The sequence below is a fragment of the Nannospalax galili genome, unplaced genomic scaffold, assembly GCF_000622305.1.
Source record: "Nannospalax galili isolate Female #2095 unplaced genomic scaffold, S.galili_v1.0 scaffold183, whole genome shotgun sequence".
NCBI classification, from domain to species: Eukaryota; Metazoa; Chordata; class Mammalia; order Rodentia; family Spalacidae; genus Nannospalax; species Nannospalax galili.
In genome coordinates this window covers 1029283-1048026 of record NW_008350555.1, presented here as the reverse complement: position 1 = coordinate 1048026, position 18744 = coordinate 1029283, and the positions used below count along the sequence as shown (strand labels likewise).

At 37.5% G+C, this 18744-nt stretch overlaps 1 protein-coding gene across 2 annotated transcripts in view; it reads right to left on the bottom strand.

Moving 5' to 3' along the window:
* The window catches only part of Tmem67 (transmembrane protein 67), a 62893-nt gene that overhangs the window by 32802 nt on the left and 11347 nt on the right, over nucleotides 1-18744 (bottom strand). For both annotated transcript variants that reach the window (XM_008847825.3, XM_029570811.1), the window contains exons 5-16: nucleotides 16858-16927; nucleotides 16694-16768; nucleotides 13238-13300; nucleotides 11668-11822; nucleotides 11451-11559; nucleotides 10620-10697; nucleotides 10076-10141; nucleotides 7818-7974; nucleotides 7201-7324; nucleotides 5956-6061; nucleotides 2323-2379; nucleotides 422-520 (exon numbers count right to left, since the gene is read on the bottom strand). In XM_008847825.3, coding sequence (XP_008846047.1) covers nucleotides 422-520; nucleotides 2323-2379; nucleotides 5956-6061; nucleotides 7201-7324; nucleotides 7818-7974; nucleotides 10076-10141; nucleotides 10620-10697; nucleotides 11451-11559; nucleotides 11668-11822; nucleotides 13238-13300; nucleotides 16694-16768; nucleotides 16858-16927 — 1159 coding nt within the window. The remainder of the gene's footprint in view (nucleotides 1-421; nucleotides 521-2322; nucleotides 2380-5955; nucleotides 6062-7200; nucleotides 7325-7817; nucleotides 7975-10075; nucleotides 10142-10619; nucleotides 10698-11450; nucleotides 11560-11667; nucleotides 11823-13237; nucleotides 13301-16693; nucleotides 16769-16857; nucleotides 16928-18744) is intronic.

The following is an 18744-nucleotide window of genomic DNA, read 5'->3' as shown; positions in this document are numbered from 1 at the left end:
GAATGTATCCTTGGTCTGGAATGTGTTACTGAATATGTTAAAGCTGTAATGAAATGCTTCTTCTAATCATGTGGTTATTAAATTAAATTTTTAAAAAAGCCCATGAATAATAAGATGAAACAAAGGAACAAATAAAATCAACAATGATATACTAATATGCCACTCGATTGGTCAAAAATGGAAATGTTGAAAAAAGTCAAGCACTGGCAAGGAGAAGCAAAAATTAAAATGGCACTGTTTATGAGACTGTAGACTAGTAAACAAGACTGTGGGAAGGAAGTGAGGTGTGCATATATCCAGTGACCCAGCAATAGTTTTCTTAACTTACACCCCAGAAAAAGTAAAGGCAACTTTTTTGTGCATCCTCTAGCTGTATTTTATGAGAAAGATCCAGAATGGTCAAATAAAAACTGAGACGTACCTGTAAATCAATCATGGGGCTCCCAATGCGACGCTTCCACCCCGCAGTCTTCAAGAGAGATGATAGCACAGCTAGCCCACCCAATACACCCAAAGCAACCTAAAGAAAAAAGTAAAGGCAACTTTTTTGTACATCTTAGAACTGATGTAAGTCCTCGCCTTAGTACTAAAAAGGGCTGTAAATAGAAAGTAAAAGGTACTCAAGAATGATAGGAGCAGTTGAAAGGACACAGGAAGCAAGCAGAAGGAAATTCCTATAGCTAAATCTGCAAAATTTGGAGCAAGAAAATGAACAGTAATGGATTATACAATCAGCTAAAATAAATATCCAAAAGATTATGCTGATTTGAGTAAGTGAATAAACAATGTGGGCAAAGGAAAGCTCCACCTTACAATAAAGTTCCAACTCATACATTTAGAAAAAAATGAAGGAAATTAAAAAAAAAACAGGTAAGTATCGCAATAATACTTTATGCAGGCATGAATCATCAATGGATGCTAAAATTAAATGATAAAGGGACAGAGAGATGGCTCAGCAGTTAAGAGTACTGGCTGCTCTTGCAGAGGACTTAGGTTTGATTCCCAGCACCCACACGGTGGCTAACAACCATCTGTAACTCCAGTCCCAAGGGAATCCAACACCCTCTTCTGACGCCTGTGGACATTGCACAACATGGGTGTGCTTACACACAGCAGGCAATACACTCATACACATAAAAATAATAAATAAAACTAGATGGCAAGACTATGAAATAAACTCAGTAAAGTGCTTGCTGTACCTTCATGAAGACCTGAGTTTGGATCCCCAGGACTCATGCAACACCCAAGTAAAGAGCAGGGTGACATGTGCCTGCAATCCTAGTACTGGAGACATGGAGACAGGAGGATCCCTGGAGCTCGCCGGCCAGTGACTCTGGCCAAATCTAGGAGCTCCCAGTTCAGTGAGAGACTCTGTCTTAAAAATAAGGTGGAAATCTACAGAGGAAGATAGCTAAAGTCAACCTCTAGCCTTCACATATGTGTGCACCTTCACACACACACACATGTACACACATATACATGTAATTAGAGGGTAAAAGAATGATGAGAAACAGGATAGTGCATAGTTCCAAGTATTCCCCATGAGGCACTTCATTACAAATGGAAAGTCACACAGATAGAGAAGAACCTATAGAGCCTATCCTAGCCACAGAAGCAAAATGAATGTCACCAGCAATGAGAGCCACTTATCAAGTGCCTTCTGAGTAGATGCACAGAGGAGGGCTCAATGTGTTGATGTGGTTTCTTTGACAAAACTACACAGTCTCAATTTAATCATGGGAAAATTCCAGGTAAGCCCAAATCGAAGGCCAAAATAATTAACAAGTGCTCTTTAAATGTGTTAAAGTTGGGGCTGGAGAGATGACTCAGTGATTAAGGACCCTGGCTGTTCTTACAGAAGACCGAGGTTCGATTCCCAGCACCCACAAGATGGCTAACAACTGTCTATAACTCCAGTACCAGGGAATCTGATGCCCTCTTCTGACCTCTGTGGGCACTGTATGACATGGGTACACTTAACACTCATACACATAAAATAAAAATAAACAAAAAAAGTGTTAAAGTCATAGAAGACAAAGAAATACTGGGAAATTGTCACAGACTGAAGGGCAGACACTTAGGAGATGTGACAGCTAAAAGCAATGTAGAAACCAAAAGGACAATCAAAGCCTAACTACCCTACAGCATGCAGGTTAGCCAAAAAGATTGCATCAGGACCAATTTACTGATTATAATCTTTGTGTCATGGTTAGGTGTTAACACTGGGGGTAAGAGTACATGGCAAATCAACTTTATTTTACATCTGCAATTTTTTAAATTAAAAATGCACTGCAAATATTTAGTAGGTCAAAATGCACTCACATCTGTCTGGACAAATGCATCGCCTTGATTCATTTCATATTTGACTGAGAAGGAAACCTGGTATTTAAAAGAAAACAGATCAATCATATTAAAATTAAACAGCACACATCTAGTTTTATTGTAATAAACTTAAGCTGCATTTTACCATAAATGCTGTATTTTTTAACTACAATAATTTGGATGCTACCCTTTACACACAGCTTGAGAATTTTCATGCTGTTTCAAATATCTTTCTTGAATAAAAATGAAAAGAGAGAGGGTTTTTTTTTTTTTTTTTTAAAGAACTAAGCTAAGTTCATTGACAGTACTTCAACCCAAACTGACCAAATTTCATTTTCACATAGGTTCCTGTCACTGAGGCATTTGCTTGACCTTGTATATCAAGAATTTAGTAACGGGGGCTGGAGACAGCTCATCAGTTAAGAGCACTAAACTGTTCTTGCAGAAGACCTGGGTCTGAATCCAGGCACCCAACATGGCAGCTAAACAACTGTCCATAACTCCAGTTCCAGAAGATCGAACACTCTCTTTTGTCTTCTGTAGGCACTGTATGACATGGGTACACTTACACACATGCAGGCATAACACTCATGAACACATAAAATAAAAAATAAAAAATTTAGCGACTGGCTAAACAACCAAATCCTAAGAGGGTAGGGAAGGCAAAAGTCTGAACAAGGATCTTGGGGACAGCATCACATTGAGAGTCAAGGGAAAGAACCAGCAAAGGGTACAAGAGGAGGGAGAGGCAGTCACCTCAGCTTCATCAGTCAGAGAACAATGTGTTTTGGGAAGGAGCGGTCAAGAGCACAGTGTCAGGTATACAAATGCCAAAACAAAGTCTCCTGACCTGCATAAGAGCTCTTCCAAGGAGGAAAATGGCAAAGGCCCAAGTGGAAGTGAGGCGAGCTGAGGTGCTGGCCCTACGAGGAAAGGTCTGATGGTGCTGGTTACTTTAGGGCTTTTTTTTTTTTCTTCTTTTAATGTATATTTTTATTGAACTTTTGTGCATTTCATACAAAACATCTTAATCATCTTTAGATCCCCTCCCCTACTGCCACCCATCCAAAGCCCTCCCACTGGATTTCATGCATTCTGTCATATATGTTAAGTCCTATCTAGTCAAGTTAGTGTACCCAGATGTCCCTCAGTGTAAGTTCATCCACTGGCGTCTAGTCAGCCTATCTAGAGTCTCTCCCTTAAAGAAGATCAACTCTTCCTCACTCGTAGTGATCAGCTGCTAATAATTCTTTGGCTAAGGTTGGGGCCTGCTGCCCACTTCCCTTAAGTAACACATCTACAATGGAACCTTTACACCTAAGACTCAGGGAACATAGTAAAACAAGGGGTAGAAAAAATACTAATGCGTCTCTCAACTTTTATCAACGAAGCTCCCTCGCAACAGAGGGCAATGATCACAAAAGACTTTAGTTTCGTTTTAAGATGAGACATCCTAAGAGTTTTATAAGCAAAGGAAAGGGACTAGAAGAGAGCCTGGCTGAATACCAGTTGGGGTGAAAGATGACATTTCACAGGTACAAGATGAGCTTAGAAAGAGCAAGAAGGAACAGAAATGGGATAGATAATGAAACACTGGCCCTTCTTAGGTGTCAGAGAGGACATCCAAGGGAATTTGTATTAAATGGTTTTGATCTGCTCAGTAAAATAGGAGGCAATGTTATTTGTTGTGGGTTAGAGATAAAAGCCATAGCTGGAAAGTTAAACGGACAGAGTTTTTGTAACAGCTGCCATAAGAAAAATGATCAAAGAACTATATATTTTGCAATTACAATAAATTTAAGGTGAGCTTTATCAAAGTAGTTTATGATTCACAACTCCTTTGTTACTTCTTTTTTATTTAAAATATATAGTTATGGAAGTCAGGCATTGTGTTGCATGTCTTTAATCCCAGCACTCAGGAGTCAGAAGCAGGCAGACCTCTGTGAGTTTGAGACCAGCCTGGTCTACACAATGAGTTCCAGATCAGCTGGGGATACAGGCAGAACCTGTCTCAGAAAGACCATATATATGTATGTATGTATATAATTGTGTGTGTGTGTGTGTGTGTGTGTGTGTGTGTGTATGTGATGGAGGGGGTACGTACATGCCATGACACATAAATGGAGGTCAGAGGACAACTTCGTGGAGTCAGTTCTCTCCTTCCACCTTTATGTGGGTTCCAGAGATCAAATTCAGCTTGTCATGCTTGTGGGGCAAGCACATTTACCCACTGGGTAATCTTGCCAGCCCTCCTCTTTTATGCCTTATTTTCTAGTTTCTATTACTTTGGAACATTTTACACAAGAATAATGTTAAAAGAATGCATACTGCTGGTCAGCCATGAATAATTAGCAAGTTTTAAACCAGGCAGCCATTTTTTTATTACTTAGTGTATTTCTAGGTTTTCTTCTCTCATTACAGTATATATAAGCTCGTCAGTGTAAACTTGTTTTAACTAACTGTATCAGGCAATGAGGACAAGATATCTTTTAAAGTGATATCTTTTAAAGCGATATTTTGTCCCTAATTTGCTTAATGAAAGCCTGCTTACAATAGCTGAATGCAGGTACAACACACAGGCCGAGAGCACTGGCTGACCAAAGGGGAAGACCACGGTCCTAGAAGGGAAAATGACAGAAATCAGGAGCTATTGGTGAGTCTTGAGGTAGGGGACAATTACCCCAGCTTCTCATACTTCCGGAGGGCTGGGAACATCTGCTTTCTCTTTAGGTACAGAGAGAGCCGAGGATTCACTGTTGTTTGCTTCTATCCTTCTCTCATTTATCCTTCTTCCAAGAGGTAAGGGCTCAATCTGAGGGAGAGGCTGAGGAGGCACTAGCCCTGTGTGAATAGGCTTTTCCAGGCTCATCCTCTGGTGCAGACTGACTTTGGGATGCACAGGTCTCTCTTTTTCATATATGGGCCTCTCAGACACAGAAGGCCTTCAGTTCTGTCGTGAATTAGGGCTACAAGTCCAAATTTCTTCCTAGTTCACCGTAGCAGTACCAGTTATAAAGCTCACAATTTTAATCTTTCTTCCTGCTGAAATGCATCTCTATCCAGTGACCTATACACTGTTGAGCCCCCATATATCAACTGTAATTTCTAGGTTCTTGGTTTAATTAGGTAAGGAGACAAAAAGCAAAGAGGCCAGACAGGATAAGATCAGATCCCATGCATCTCAGTGTATCAGTACAGTGGGGATGCTTAACTGCCAGTGACCTTCCACTGAAAAACTTCATCCATTCTTGGCACTGAAGGGGTGGTTCAGAGTTAAAGAGCATGTCTTACTCTTACAGAGGATTTAAATTTGATTTCCTGGACCAACAGTGAGTAGCTCACAGCTGCCAGTAACTTTAGCTCCAGGAGCTTCAACCCTCTAACCTCCACATGCTACCACACACATGTGCACATACCTCCACAAAGACATACACACATACACATAATTAAAAATAATAATTAAATTAAAACTATCTATTCCTGGTCTTATTAGTTATAGCTAATTAATATTTGACTATATGAAGAAAAGAGTTTGTTTGAGACTTGGAAAAATAAAAGATTATTATTTGACCACTCTAAACTGTATCATCAGACTAGTATTTATACACAGAAAGGGCTGTGTAAAGAACTCACCTTCACAGACTGGCTATTAGGAGTTTTGATGTCAATGTCACTGTAGGCAATGGTGATTAAGGGAGTATATATGTTTCCATTTTTTGTGTTTGGTACAAGGTGGATGCTATTAAGAGAAAATACACTTAAAGTTGTAAATATATCTAGGCCCTTAAGGATACATTTATCATTTCTTTTGAATTCATTATAGGTTGTCTTGCTATCTCAGAACCAGTCAGTCAGTAAGGACTAGGAAAATCTAAATATAAACTAAGGGTTAAGCTGCCAGTTAATTTTAAGTGGTCAAATCTTTAATATTAAAGTATACTCTATGGGACAAGTTAGACACTCTTTTGATTTAGGCTCAATGAGGTACACAAATGAAATCACGGAAGTACTGTAAGTCATCCTTAAGGAGTCGTCAAAAGAGCTGAGCTACAGGACATTTTGGCAAGAGCAATGTATCAGCACCATGCTGTTAGTGAACTCAAAAAGGAAAGGGCCAACATGCTTTCACCAAAACAGGTCAACCTAAGTAGGTTCAATTTCATCTCCATTAGGCATACTACATTGGCATGTTGGACAGATGTTAAAAACATAAAATACTGGATTTCAGTATGATACATGAGAAAGCTTTCACACTGCCCAACTCATAAAACTGTTACGAGATTCAAAATGAACAGTGAAGTATTTCAAAGGATAAAACTAATGTGAGGTGAAAGCATTGTCTTCCATGAGTACATTCAAAGTATATATCACAAAATATTAGAGTAGGAGACAGTGAAGATCTTAGACACAGGACTATTACATGGAAAAGAGGCATATGGGCTGTCTGGTACCACTCCAAGATAGTGTCACAGTTAGGACATCCTGAGAAGAGGGGATGCTGGTTAACCTGGGTCAACCTAGAACAATAGCCATGCATGGAAGAGAGGATGGGGAAGCTGAAGAATAATCCTCCTCCTAAAGTACTCATTTCAGTCACTGGCATTTCCTTCCCTTCCTCTTTCAGCCCATTGCAGTTCCCCAGGTAGAGACTGGGACCCAGGACATCAATTTTGGCCAAACTCCTCAGGCTCTTCAGATATTAGTTCCCCCCACCCCCATGGCCTTTACCTTTATTGGTCTAGAAATATTAAGAAAATGTTACTTGTTGTTTCAATTCAGTTATCCTTATTGTTTCCATCTAATAATTACTGGCAAACACATTCATTATAACACTGTCTCATACTCTAAGTCTAGTTTAGTCATTAGACATTTGTTTACCTCAGGGATATCTGGGTAGCAACACGAATCACTCTTGGCTGACTTCCTAAATCATTTTCTCGTCCACTTACCGCATCCACTAAGAAAATGCGCCGAGTAAGAAGCCACTTGCTAGAGCTACTGTCTTTTATTATAAAAAGAAAGAAAAACACAAATTGTTTAAGATGGAACTCACAAAATCTACTGAAGACATTAAAATTTAAAAATTACTATTTTGTTCTTGGTAAGATGGGCACAAAGCACAACAGCTGTAAAAATTCCTGACAACCTGAGTCTCATTTTACAGCATAGTAACAATATAAGAAAGTACTTTGTCTAAAAAGATCAAGAATGGTTTGAGGAAAAAGTCTCAATTTAGAGTCCTACTAGTTTTACTCAGGATACTCAGCAATAATATAATTTCCTCACAATATTCCTGAAAATAAAATTGGTAAAACAACAACAAAAGGCCTAAATACATCAGCAATCTTACTGTCTCATTGTACTTTGGCACATACTGTACAAAACCATATATTAAGAGAATCCATGATCTTTCTTATCATCACTGTTATTAAAGTTATCACGTTGGTTGACATTTGTTGATTTCAGTTGTGAGAGAACATGGTAGAATATCTTACCTTGATTAACAAACATTTTATTGTGTTGAAGATTTAGGTTTAATACAGGCACAGCCCAAATATTCTGGTGTTGATCTTCATCAGTATATTCAAGATAAACATCATAAAATACAGGACTGGGAAAGTCAGCCAAGATTTTAGAAACAGAAATCTCACACTAGAAAGTAAAATAAAAAATAAAAATTAAGAAACACATTTGTCATCATTACATTTTTTTTCAGTTTTGCAAAATAAAGTATCTTTAAGTTGTTTTGTTCATGGACATTTCCAAAAGACTTCCAAATATCACTTCATAAATATTATTTTATAAGGGTTTACCACCACGACCAAAAAAATGGTGGAGGCGGGGTGGAGCTGGAGAGATGGCTCAGCAGTTAAGAGCACTGACTGCTCTTGCAGAGGACCCAGGATTGATTCTCAGCACTCACATGGCAGCTAACAACTGTCCATAACTCCAGTTATAAAGGATTCAACACCCACTTTTGGCCTCTGTGGATTTGCAGGCAAGGGTACGCTTACATGCAGGCAAAACATTTAACACATGAAATAAAAATAAAACAAATAATTTTAAAAGCCTATCAGTAAAGAACTTCTGTCCTTAATCTATAACACACAGAGAGGCCTTCTCAACATTAAGTGCACGAGAGAAAAAGCATAAAACCCACTGTTGTCCTGTGAAATTTTGATTCTTTCTCCTGATGTGCAATGATGTGTGCGACTGCCCCCCTTGGCAGAGCTAAGCTTGTCTCACTGCTCTCTGACAGTCTACCACCTCCCATTCATACCACTCCACTACAGTTCCAAACTACGCATTCCCTGCTATTCTATCTTGCAGACATTGCAAATGCGGGTTTTGCATAAACTTCCTTTCCTACAGTGTCCATCCAGCTCATGCTCATTATGTAATCTAACTATCATTGACTCTGAACTTCTGCACTTCCCTGAGGACTGGAATCTTACGTCTAGCTCTAGTACAACGCTTGCACATTCTTTGCAATTCTCTATTTAGCTACTTTGTTTACTGAGCTGGGAACTACTTTTGTAAGTGGCAACCAGGTTCAATGCAGTAATCATGGTTTTAAATCTGGAAGAACATTGACTCTGCAGTTTACCTGATGTAAGGATTTGAGCAGCCATCTTAACAGCACTGAATAACATTTAAGCACAGATATCAAGTATCTTACATACTTGTTTTATTGATCGAATGGGACCGCAATGATGAAACGCTGAGCACAGCCACAGGCACTTAACAACTGTTGATTCTCCTAGCTCATGGTAGCTCATGTTTAAAGATAACTGCCATGGGCTGGAGAGATGGATCCACAGTTAAGGGCACTGGCTGCTCTTGCAAAGGACCTGGGTTTGATTCCCATCATGGTGGCTAACAGCTATCCATAACTCCAGCTCCAGGGGTTGTGAAGCCCTCTCCTGGCCTCCATGAGCATTGCACATATGGGTGCACTTACATACATGCAAACAAAACACATATACATAAAAATATAAATTAACAAAAATTTTTTTAACTATGATGACAAAACACTATGAAAGTCATTTCTAATCATAAAAATAAATTCATGTTCACAGTAGAAAATTTGGAAAAATATAAAAAAGGAAACAAAATGATCTCTGGCAAAACTCTCCAAAAATGATCACTGAAAAATGTTTTAATTTCTTTCAACCTGCATTTCATGGTGGTATATTTCAGTGTGGTTTAGTTCTATATGTGTGACTATACGTGCCGTCAATAAACATTTCAATTTACTGAGTTTCTTTCAAATGTTTAGCGGCTTGCAATATTCCTTCATACCATATTGCAGTATCAAAGTGAAAGAAAGTCGTGACAGGAAGGAGAAAGGAAAGTCTGGAGGGAGGGGGACATACTGAGGGCGAGAAAAGGGAACGGTGCTGTTTGGCACTGGGAGGTAGACTGAAGAGGGATTTACATTTTCAGTAGTCACTAACCTAAAATGCTCAGAAGTAGAATTATGCTTAAGACACATAAGTCTAGAAGCACATAACTGATTATGAAAATCTAACATTATAGAATGTTTATAATTATGTATACACTGAGGAACTTTCTTCTTGATGATTAACATATTCTGTGCCCAGATAATAAGAACTTATTAATGAACTGTTCATTACCATTAAAAATTTCACAACTTAGAAAACACACATATCATTTCAGTTGTTGTTGTGCTATTCTGGAGAAATAGGCTGAAGCACAGACTGCTTCCTACGTACGTATAGTTCACACTTACGTCCTGCTGGTAGGTTGTTCCAAAGGAATAAGCAGCATCTAGTCTTCTCTCTGTGTCTGGACAAAGCTTTAGCAAAAGAATATAGCCCATAAGTATCTCTCACAGATGTCTTCTTTGCTTAAAGAGTTCTCTGGATACCACATGCATATATGCTCTACATAGTACTTATGAAGGGCACAAAAAGCCAAGGAAGCATTTTAGTTATACATTAAAATCATAACTTGAAAAACAGTTTTACAAAATTCCAAACTGGGCAAATGAGATGGCTCAGTAGGTAAAAGCACTTGCTGCCAAGCCCGAAAACCTGAGTTTGATCCCCAGGAACCAATTCCCACAAATTGTCCTCTGATCTTCACACATGTGCCATGGCACATGTGCACCACCCCTCACAGTAAGTAAATGTAATAATAAAAAAGAAATTCCAATTTAAAGCATCATAAAAAGAAACAACAACAGTAACTAATACACTTCAAGCAACAGTCTAATTTTTTCCTCTAGCAAAAACAAAGAACATTAGTAATTCTTTAGGTAGAATCATGCTTACCTGTAAAATACCACCTTCTAAAGTTTGCCATTTGATAAAATTTCCTCTTATATCATAAGATGCAGCAATAAACTTCATCTGTGTTTTGGTTAAAGAAAAACAACAATAAGATAATGTCAACAATAAGATAATAGTCCATGAAAATATTTTCACTATTGACTATCTTTTCAATGTTAACCCTGGTTTGTTGAAAAATTAAATTCAAATAACATTAATGTGAATGAAAAGTAATCTCACTATTTGTATGATTAAATACACCTAATGACCAGGACAGATGTTTGGCAGAAAAAGTATTATTTCAGAACTGAGAGGCAGCACTAGCAGCAGGATACTTCCTTTCAAACCTGTTAAATGGGGATGAGTGTGGAGGAAGGCACAATTACTTCATTCTGGAAAGTTACAAGTGGGAAGAGGAGCTGAACTGCTAGGCAGTGTCACAGAGCCCCAACCCATCTTTGGAAGCCATTCTAAAACTGTAGCTATATGACAGACACTGTTTTGCATTTGATGATGAAAACAACTCTTCTCAATCCTACAGGTGCTCCTGTAACCACACAGTCCAGATATCTATATATCCAAGTAAGACAGACCAACTCTGCACTGTGCAGTTTCTATAAGCAATTGATATTTATATTATTAAGTATGAAACTTTTAAAAATAATCTTGAAAATTAAGAAGTGTGACTAATAAGTTTCTTTTTTCCCCTCATACTGAGGACTGGGGTCTTGAATCCAGGGCCTTGTGTATGGCAGGTAAGCATACCACCGCTGAGCTACATTCCAAGCTATAGTAATCTTCTTATCTTTCAATGTGTAGTGTAGAGGTTTGTACCTGGTTTTGTCCTTTAAAACTGAAATTTGGAGGAAGAGGTGTGCTGCTGAGTACTTGGGGTGCCATTCCTGGCTGGTCTCCATAAAACAGCCATGGAAGATTCTGCCTCCTACAAACAATTAAATGGTTTTGATAAAAGGAAGAGCATTTACTAATATTTATGAAAATAACTGCAGCGAATTCAGTTGAAATATTTCATCCATCCAAATACCCTTACCAGAACGGAACAGAATGAACACTACTCAATCCAGCTGTACTTTCAAAGACATAATGAAATAGTCGACACGCATCAAATGTGGTGGAGTCATAAGAATTCATGTTCATTACACACATATTCCCAAGGGCTTGGCAAGAGGTCAGGTTGGCATGCATCTACGCAAGGAAATGAAATGACAATAGTGTAAACAAAACTTGCTAGAAAAATTATGCTTAATTGTATCTATACTAATTGTTTTTAGTATTTTTCCTGTAGTCTAGGTAGAAAATAAAGTTTTAATACATGAAGGTGAGTAATAAAGATATTTTCATTATAAATTTTAGGCTAAAATATGAACATGATTTGCTGAAAGCAGAACTAAGTAAAAACATAAAAGATGATATTTTAAGAAACTATTAAATAGAATATTTATATTTGAAGGAATACTATGACTATATATTTCATCTGAAACATATAATCAACTCTACTTTCCTTAAGTAATTTGTTTTTTGAGCAACATAGTAAGATCATGTGTTGAGTTTGATTTCCCAAACGTCTTTCATAATTCCATTTGAAAAACCAACTCCACTTTTAGTTAGTCAAGTAAAAATCTTTCTAGAATAAATGATCTCTCCCCCTTCCCCGTATCTAATGCATCTGTGAATCCTGTTGGTCCGGTATTCAAATAACAGGCGAAGCTAAGCACTTCTCTTATTTTCATGACCCCACCCTTACCCCAGGCTCTGGTGCCCCTCACTCAAATGACTTTGCCACTACCCTAAATGAGCCCCTGCTCCTGCTGTCACCCAAAGAAATCCACTCTTCAAGCTACAGCAATACTTTCAAAACCTCGACTTAGACCATGTCTTCCTTTGTAGGAATCTTTCTATGTCCTCTAGGACAAACTCCAGGTTCCCTGGAGAGCCACGCCCCACACCTCTGACTCTAGCTCCTCTGCACTCTCTATGTACACACTGCTCAGTCACCTCAACCTCCTTCCTGTTTCTTAAGCATGTCAACTCCTGCTTTGTAATCTTTGTTCTCGTGTGGTCTCCTCCTTAGGATGTTCTTTCCCTACATATTTACATGACTTGCTAACATTTCTTTCATGTCTTTTTTCAAACAGCACCTCCAAAGACATACATGTTCCAACCACTTTTAAAAAAACCAAAAAAAAAAGAAAAACAGCCACACACACACACACACACACACACACACACACACACACACACAGCTCTTAACCTTGATTTATTGTTTTTACATACTTTGAACAGCCTGAAAGATGATATGGGAATAGTAATGCTAAGTACAGTTCAATGACTTACATGAGGGATTTGTTTCTGTCTTCTTCTGAAATATCAAAGCTGCGAACTCGAAGCACATACTAGGTCAATACAACACTCAACAACTTTCAGTTTCTCTAAATGGTCCATTACAGCCAAATAAGCCTGAGGACATTCAATTTGTGTAAACTGAATACTATTTTATGTACTCTCTTTCAATCCAATAGTAAGGGTTTAATCTTACAGATTATGACTACAGAGATGAATCCACTTACAGGGAAAACATTTTCTAAAATATTTACACTTACCCAGCATGCAGCTGCTGCTGCTTGCAAATACTTTGTAAACCATTCTGAGTTTAAAGACATGCCCTGTAATCAGAGAGATGAAGTTAGGTTTAAGTTCAAAGGAAGATTCCTTAACCAAACATTGTTAGGAAGACACTAATGTGTACCTTTAGTGAGAAATAACCAGTTACGTTTTTATTGTTCACAGAAAAATACTACTGGGAATTTAAAATTTTTAATCAACAGCATCTATTACAATTAGAGTTGCATGACAAAATAATGACACTTAGGCAAAGGTCATAAGGAGAAAAAATATGTTTATACTCATAAAAATATATGTGCTTATTTGACTAATACAAGATATAAAGAAAATGAAAAGAAAAAAGAAAAAATATATTGAGTATTGATTGAATGGTTAACATTTGTTGACTCTGGATTACCATAAAAAAATTATGGAAACAATTTGTACACAATGGGAAATTTGGGATCTAAGAGTAATTAGCATTTCTTCCTGAAGAACATTACAACCTTAGGAACATCCTAAAAATAGAAAATGCCTTGCTTGATCAAAAGCAACCAGAATCTCCAGGAGATTCAAGGCACTCATACTTTCTGTTTTGTTTTGATCTTGTTTTCTGTTTTGAGACAGTGTCTCACATAACCCAGATTGGCCTCAAATTTACTAGGTAGCAGAGGACAACCTTGAGCTCCTGATCCTCCTGCCTCCACCTTTCAGCGGTGCTACTACAAGCTACATCCAGCTATCACACCTGGGTTCAGAAAGCCATAGATAATAAGCCTCTGGTCAAGAACCACAGCTTCAAAGTTTACTTATATTTTTTGCCAAAAAAAGAGAGAGAGAGAGAGAGAGAGAGAGAGACACTGCTGGGCATGGTGGCACATCCCTTTAATCCCAGCACTGGGAGGCAGAGGCAGGTGGATCTCTGTATGATCAAGGCCAGCCTGGTCTATATAGTGAGTTCCACTTCAACTGAGGCTACAAGGAGACCCTGTTTCAAAAACAAAAACACAAAAAAATAAAAGGTGAGATACTGAGAACATTAAGAACAAGTTGCACATCAACAGGGGAGATACAACCAAATTATCTAGAACTTGGCTCCATAGATGTCAAATACATTTAAGATAAAATTATGAGGCAGTATTTTCATCTATTCAATAAGCAAAATTCTCTTTTTTAAGAAAAAGGATAAATGCATAGAAGATTGAAGAAACACACACACACAGTGGGAATGGAAGAGCACTGGTAACACCAAGGGCAAACACAAGCAAAATGGAGTCACCTTCCATGCCAGTGGCAGTGTTGAAACTGCACTATCTTCTTATTCACATTCTAATCCAGGAATTTAGAACCAGAAAAATCTACATATTGACTGAAGGCTTATCTATAGTACTTTATGTATAAAAACTAGAACACTATTAAATTTATAATTATACAAAGCAAGCCTAGAACACAGTACAGAGAACCCTAGGATATGCCTACAGAATGATGCAGACTACCTTGAAGAGAAGTTCAAATCTAGGACTTCAACTTTGAAAACAAGAATAACAATAAGAGATTATAACACACACTAAATAATCAAAAATTCTACAAGTGTATGAAAAAAAGCTCTAAAATGCACAAAGAGAAAGTAAAGTTACTCTTTACAGAAGGTTATTCGTTAATAAATGTACTGAGAAAAAGTTCTTTAGGGTAGAATGTCAATGAACAAACATGGAAGACTGTTGAGGCAAGAATCATTCATGGAGACTGAAGCTAGGACTTTAAAAGCCAGTAAAGTATAATTGTAGAGATTAGAACACTGTGTACAGCCATACCACCCTGATCATGCCTCATTTTGGAAGCCAAGCAGGGTCAGGCCTGGTTAGTACTTGGATGGGAGAAATTCTCCTCACAAAAGTGTTGTTCAATTACAAAGGGGAAAATAGTAAATTATGGTTATTATGGTGAAGTCACAGCAGGTGATCAAGGTTATCAACAGCAGTGGTGGGACAGGTGGACAGACACTGTATGCGCTCTGAATCATACAACGTATTGAACCTCACTGAGCACCTTTTTAAACAATGGCTTTCTGCCAAGCGTATACTGAATGTGAAGAAAGACTGGACAGATGTAGGTGGTAGGTTAACCTACACAGGGTAAATCTTATAATTTGAAGTGTTAAGCTCATGAAAAACAAGGAAAGACTGAAGACTTGTCTCAGACTGGAGAACACTAAAGGGATATGACCTCTAAATGATTGGTGAGTTCAGATGAGGGAGAAAAAAAAAAGGTATTATTGAGACCTTTTGAAAAATTATTTCAGCTTCAGTTATATGAAAAAGGGGAAAAAAAGGAAATTAAAGGCCTGAGAATTTGATAACCATACACAGAAGTACACTACAGGCACTACAGTCTACGACGGAGAAAAAAATGCCCAGAAAACACACATTCTGTGACATGAGCCATTTCTTCAGATGACTTTAGAGCTTCTTAAGTATGTCCCTATTTTATCCTTTAGTTTGTTGTTTTGCAGCTATTTGGTAAGTATGTGTTGCTCCCACAAGATTGTCCTGAGAAAGAGAAATGTTTCCGTGTTCATCAAGCGCCCAGATTCTACCCTCATCGCCGCTATCCTTACATCCCTTCAAATCATCTCCACTCACTTGATGTTAATAACAACCAGGCCACAAGTGTATCTGCCCTGGGCTCTGCTGGCATACTGGGCATCTTCAGTGTTCAGTAACTAACTTCTGTTCTAACCTCCAGGTAGTCACGCAGTGCCAATTCTCTATGCATTTCTCTTATTCTAATTCCTCTACTTCCAGGGCCAGAGATGCAGCTCTGTGACACTACTGGCCTAACAGGCACAAGGCCTTGGATTCAATCCCCAGCACAACACACAAAAAAATTAATAATAACCAATTCACTCCCTTCTCCCTTTATACTCTAGACCTTTTTACCACCAGTGTCTGCTAAAACAGACATGTGCTGTCTTTAGTGCTCTTATGTATAAAATAAAGAATAAGGCTAGATATGAATAATATCAATTTATGCAATGCTTACCATGTATAGGCACTGTGACCTAAGCATTATTACTATGTCCAATTACACAAAATAATCTCATTTTAGAAGTGTTAAGTAACTTTATTGAAGACCAAAGATATGAAACTAAAGATACACAAATCTAGACTTAAATCTAGAGTCTGTGGTACTCTTATTTATATTATACTGCATCCTTTATAGGGCCAATATTGGAGGTTTTCGGCTTAAACATTCTGTGACTTATTCAAACAGGAATGAGCCAGGGTATAGAAGGGAGTACTATAAAGTACAATGCTGAGCTGTTAGACTCATGTTTCTTAGATTGATAATTTCTATTTTGAAGTGATTTAGACATAAAGGTTTTCCAATTTAGTCTGGAAATCAAAAGAAATGCTGTAAAAGTTTTCACAAAGAAAAAAATGAAACATACTCACAAGGTCTCCATAGCGTGCAGTTGAAATTATACGCTGATGAAAATTTCCTGTGTTGCTGAAACATAATCCACCTGTCTTCATAAATAAGGGAAAAATATCTATTTATGGAAAGGTATAATCGATTGAATTAAAAATATAGACTTTATGAACTGGATTATCCTTACTAAAATGTTGGGTTCTGAACATGCACAGGAGTGGCTGGTATTCACGAATGTTGGTTCACATCGGACGCACCTGGTCAATATAATAAAAATAAGTTTTAAAACATTAATGAATTACACTAAGCCTAATATAACTAAGAACTTATCTTTCTAAATGACATATTAGAAATAGTCAGCTAAGCAATTAATTATAGAAACTTAAAATGACATAAATGTAAAGTTTTATATCATTATTTTATTGGGCAAGGTATAAATGAAACTGTCTAAATCAGAGAGAACTATTTTAACTATATATATGGGAATGTATAGGATGAATTATGTCAAACAGCAAAGATGATAAAAATCATTCAACCAACAAAAGAACCCAACAAACTCATACAAATAAAATTAAACCAATTTTTACAAGTAGGTATATCAAATATACTTTTTTCAACATATGCTGAAAAGATGAGGTTCTCCAAACCTACAAGCAAGACCTTAAAGTCTATTATCATCTGTTTATCTTTCACTAAGGAATGAGAGAGAGAGAGGGGGCACTGGACTAGTGGGGATCCTGAGGGCTTCCACAGATATTCATTACTTATAATATAGGGAAGGTAAGCAGCAGGGGTGGGGCACAGCATGAAACTCAGATCAGGCTTGGGGAAGTATTAGAGGGGCGAACTTGGAATCAACCCAGGCATGAGTTTGGATGATTCAACTCAAGTCAGTCTGAGAGAGTAGATAATCCACCAACACTAAATGTCACAAGGAGAAGCTAGTCAAAACTAAACTTAGGAAGTGTAGGTAAAAATGGTGCTGAGAAGCAAGTTATCATGTACACTTGTAAAAACATTTAAAATGCTGGAATAGGTATAATGTATTTAAATTAGAGAAACGTGTGTAGAGAGGGGTGTGTATATGAGTGTACATGTGTGTGTTAAATGCATGTGGTGTATGCATGCATAAAGGGGGAACAGGACTGAGCTATAAAACTGTACATGTGTTATTACAACATTTATTAATATGTCCTTCTATGTAACATTGTAATACACATAGGCTTTTTTGGCATGCAGTTGTATTATAGATGATGTACAAATCACATAATAACAAATAAAAATAGCTACCTTTTGCTAAGCAATTACTATGTAACACTATGCTAAGACCTTGACATATTTATTTCTGAGCCATGACAGTTTATGAAGCCTATGAAGTGGGAGATATATTTCCATTCTTAAACAAATGTTTATACTATCAAAGGTCCAACTTGGATCTAGGCTGATCCAAGACTTGAAATCAATTTGTCTTGAGTTCTGGACCTCAACTCTGTTAATGTCTACTTATATCCTTTTTTGGGTTGTGAGAGTAAGTGATATGATAGGAATATACTTTTATAGCATATGGATTAAGGACTGGAGGGATAGCTCGGTGGTTAAGAGCACTTCCTATTCTTTCAGAGGATATGGGTTCAGTTCCCAGAACCCACGTGGAGGCTCATAATTATCTGCAACACCAGTTCCAGGGGATCAAGCACTCTTTTCTGGCCTCCATAGACATCAGGCATGCATATGGTACACATACATATGCACACAAAACACTCATACACATAAAATTTTAAATTTTTAAAAAAATAATAAAGTGCAGATCATCGGTAAAAATAAGATGACATTAATAAAGCCAGCTTCAAGTGCTCCACTTACCTGGTTCCTAAAGCATTTCTTTTGTAAATGAGTTTTCACTGTTATCACAAAGCTCACAGGTTGCTTGGGATAAGATTACAAAATTAACCTACAAAAGTCTATAGCCTTTCTATATACCAATAACAAGCAATCAGAGAAAGAGCACATGGAAACACTCCCACTCAAAATAGCTGCAAAAAAAATAACATATCTCAGAGTAAACCTGACCAAA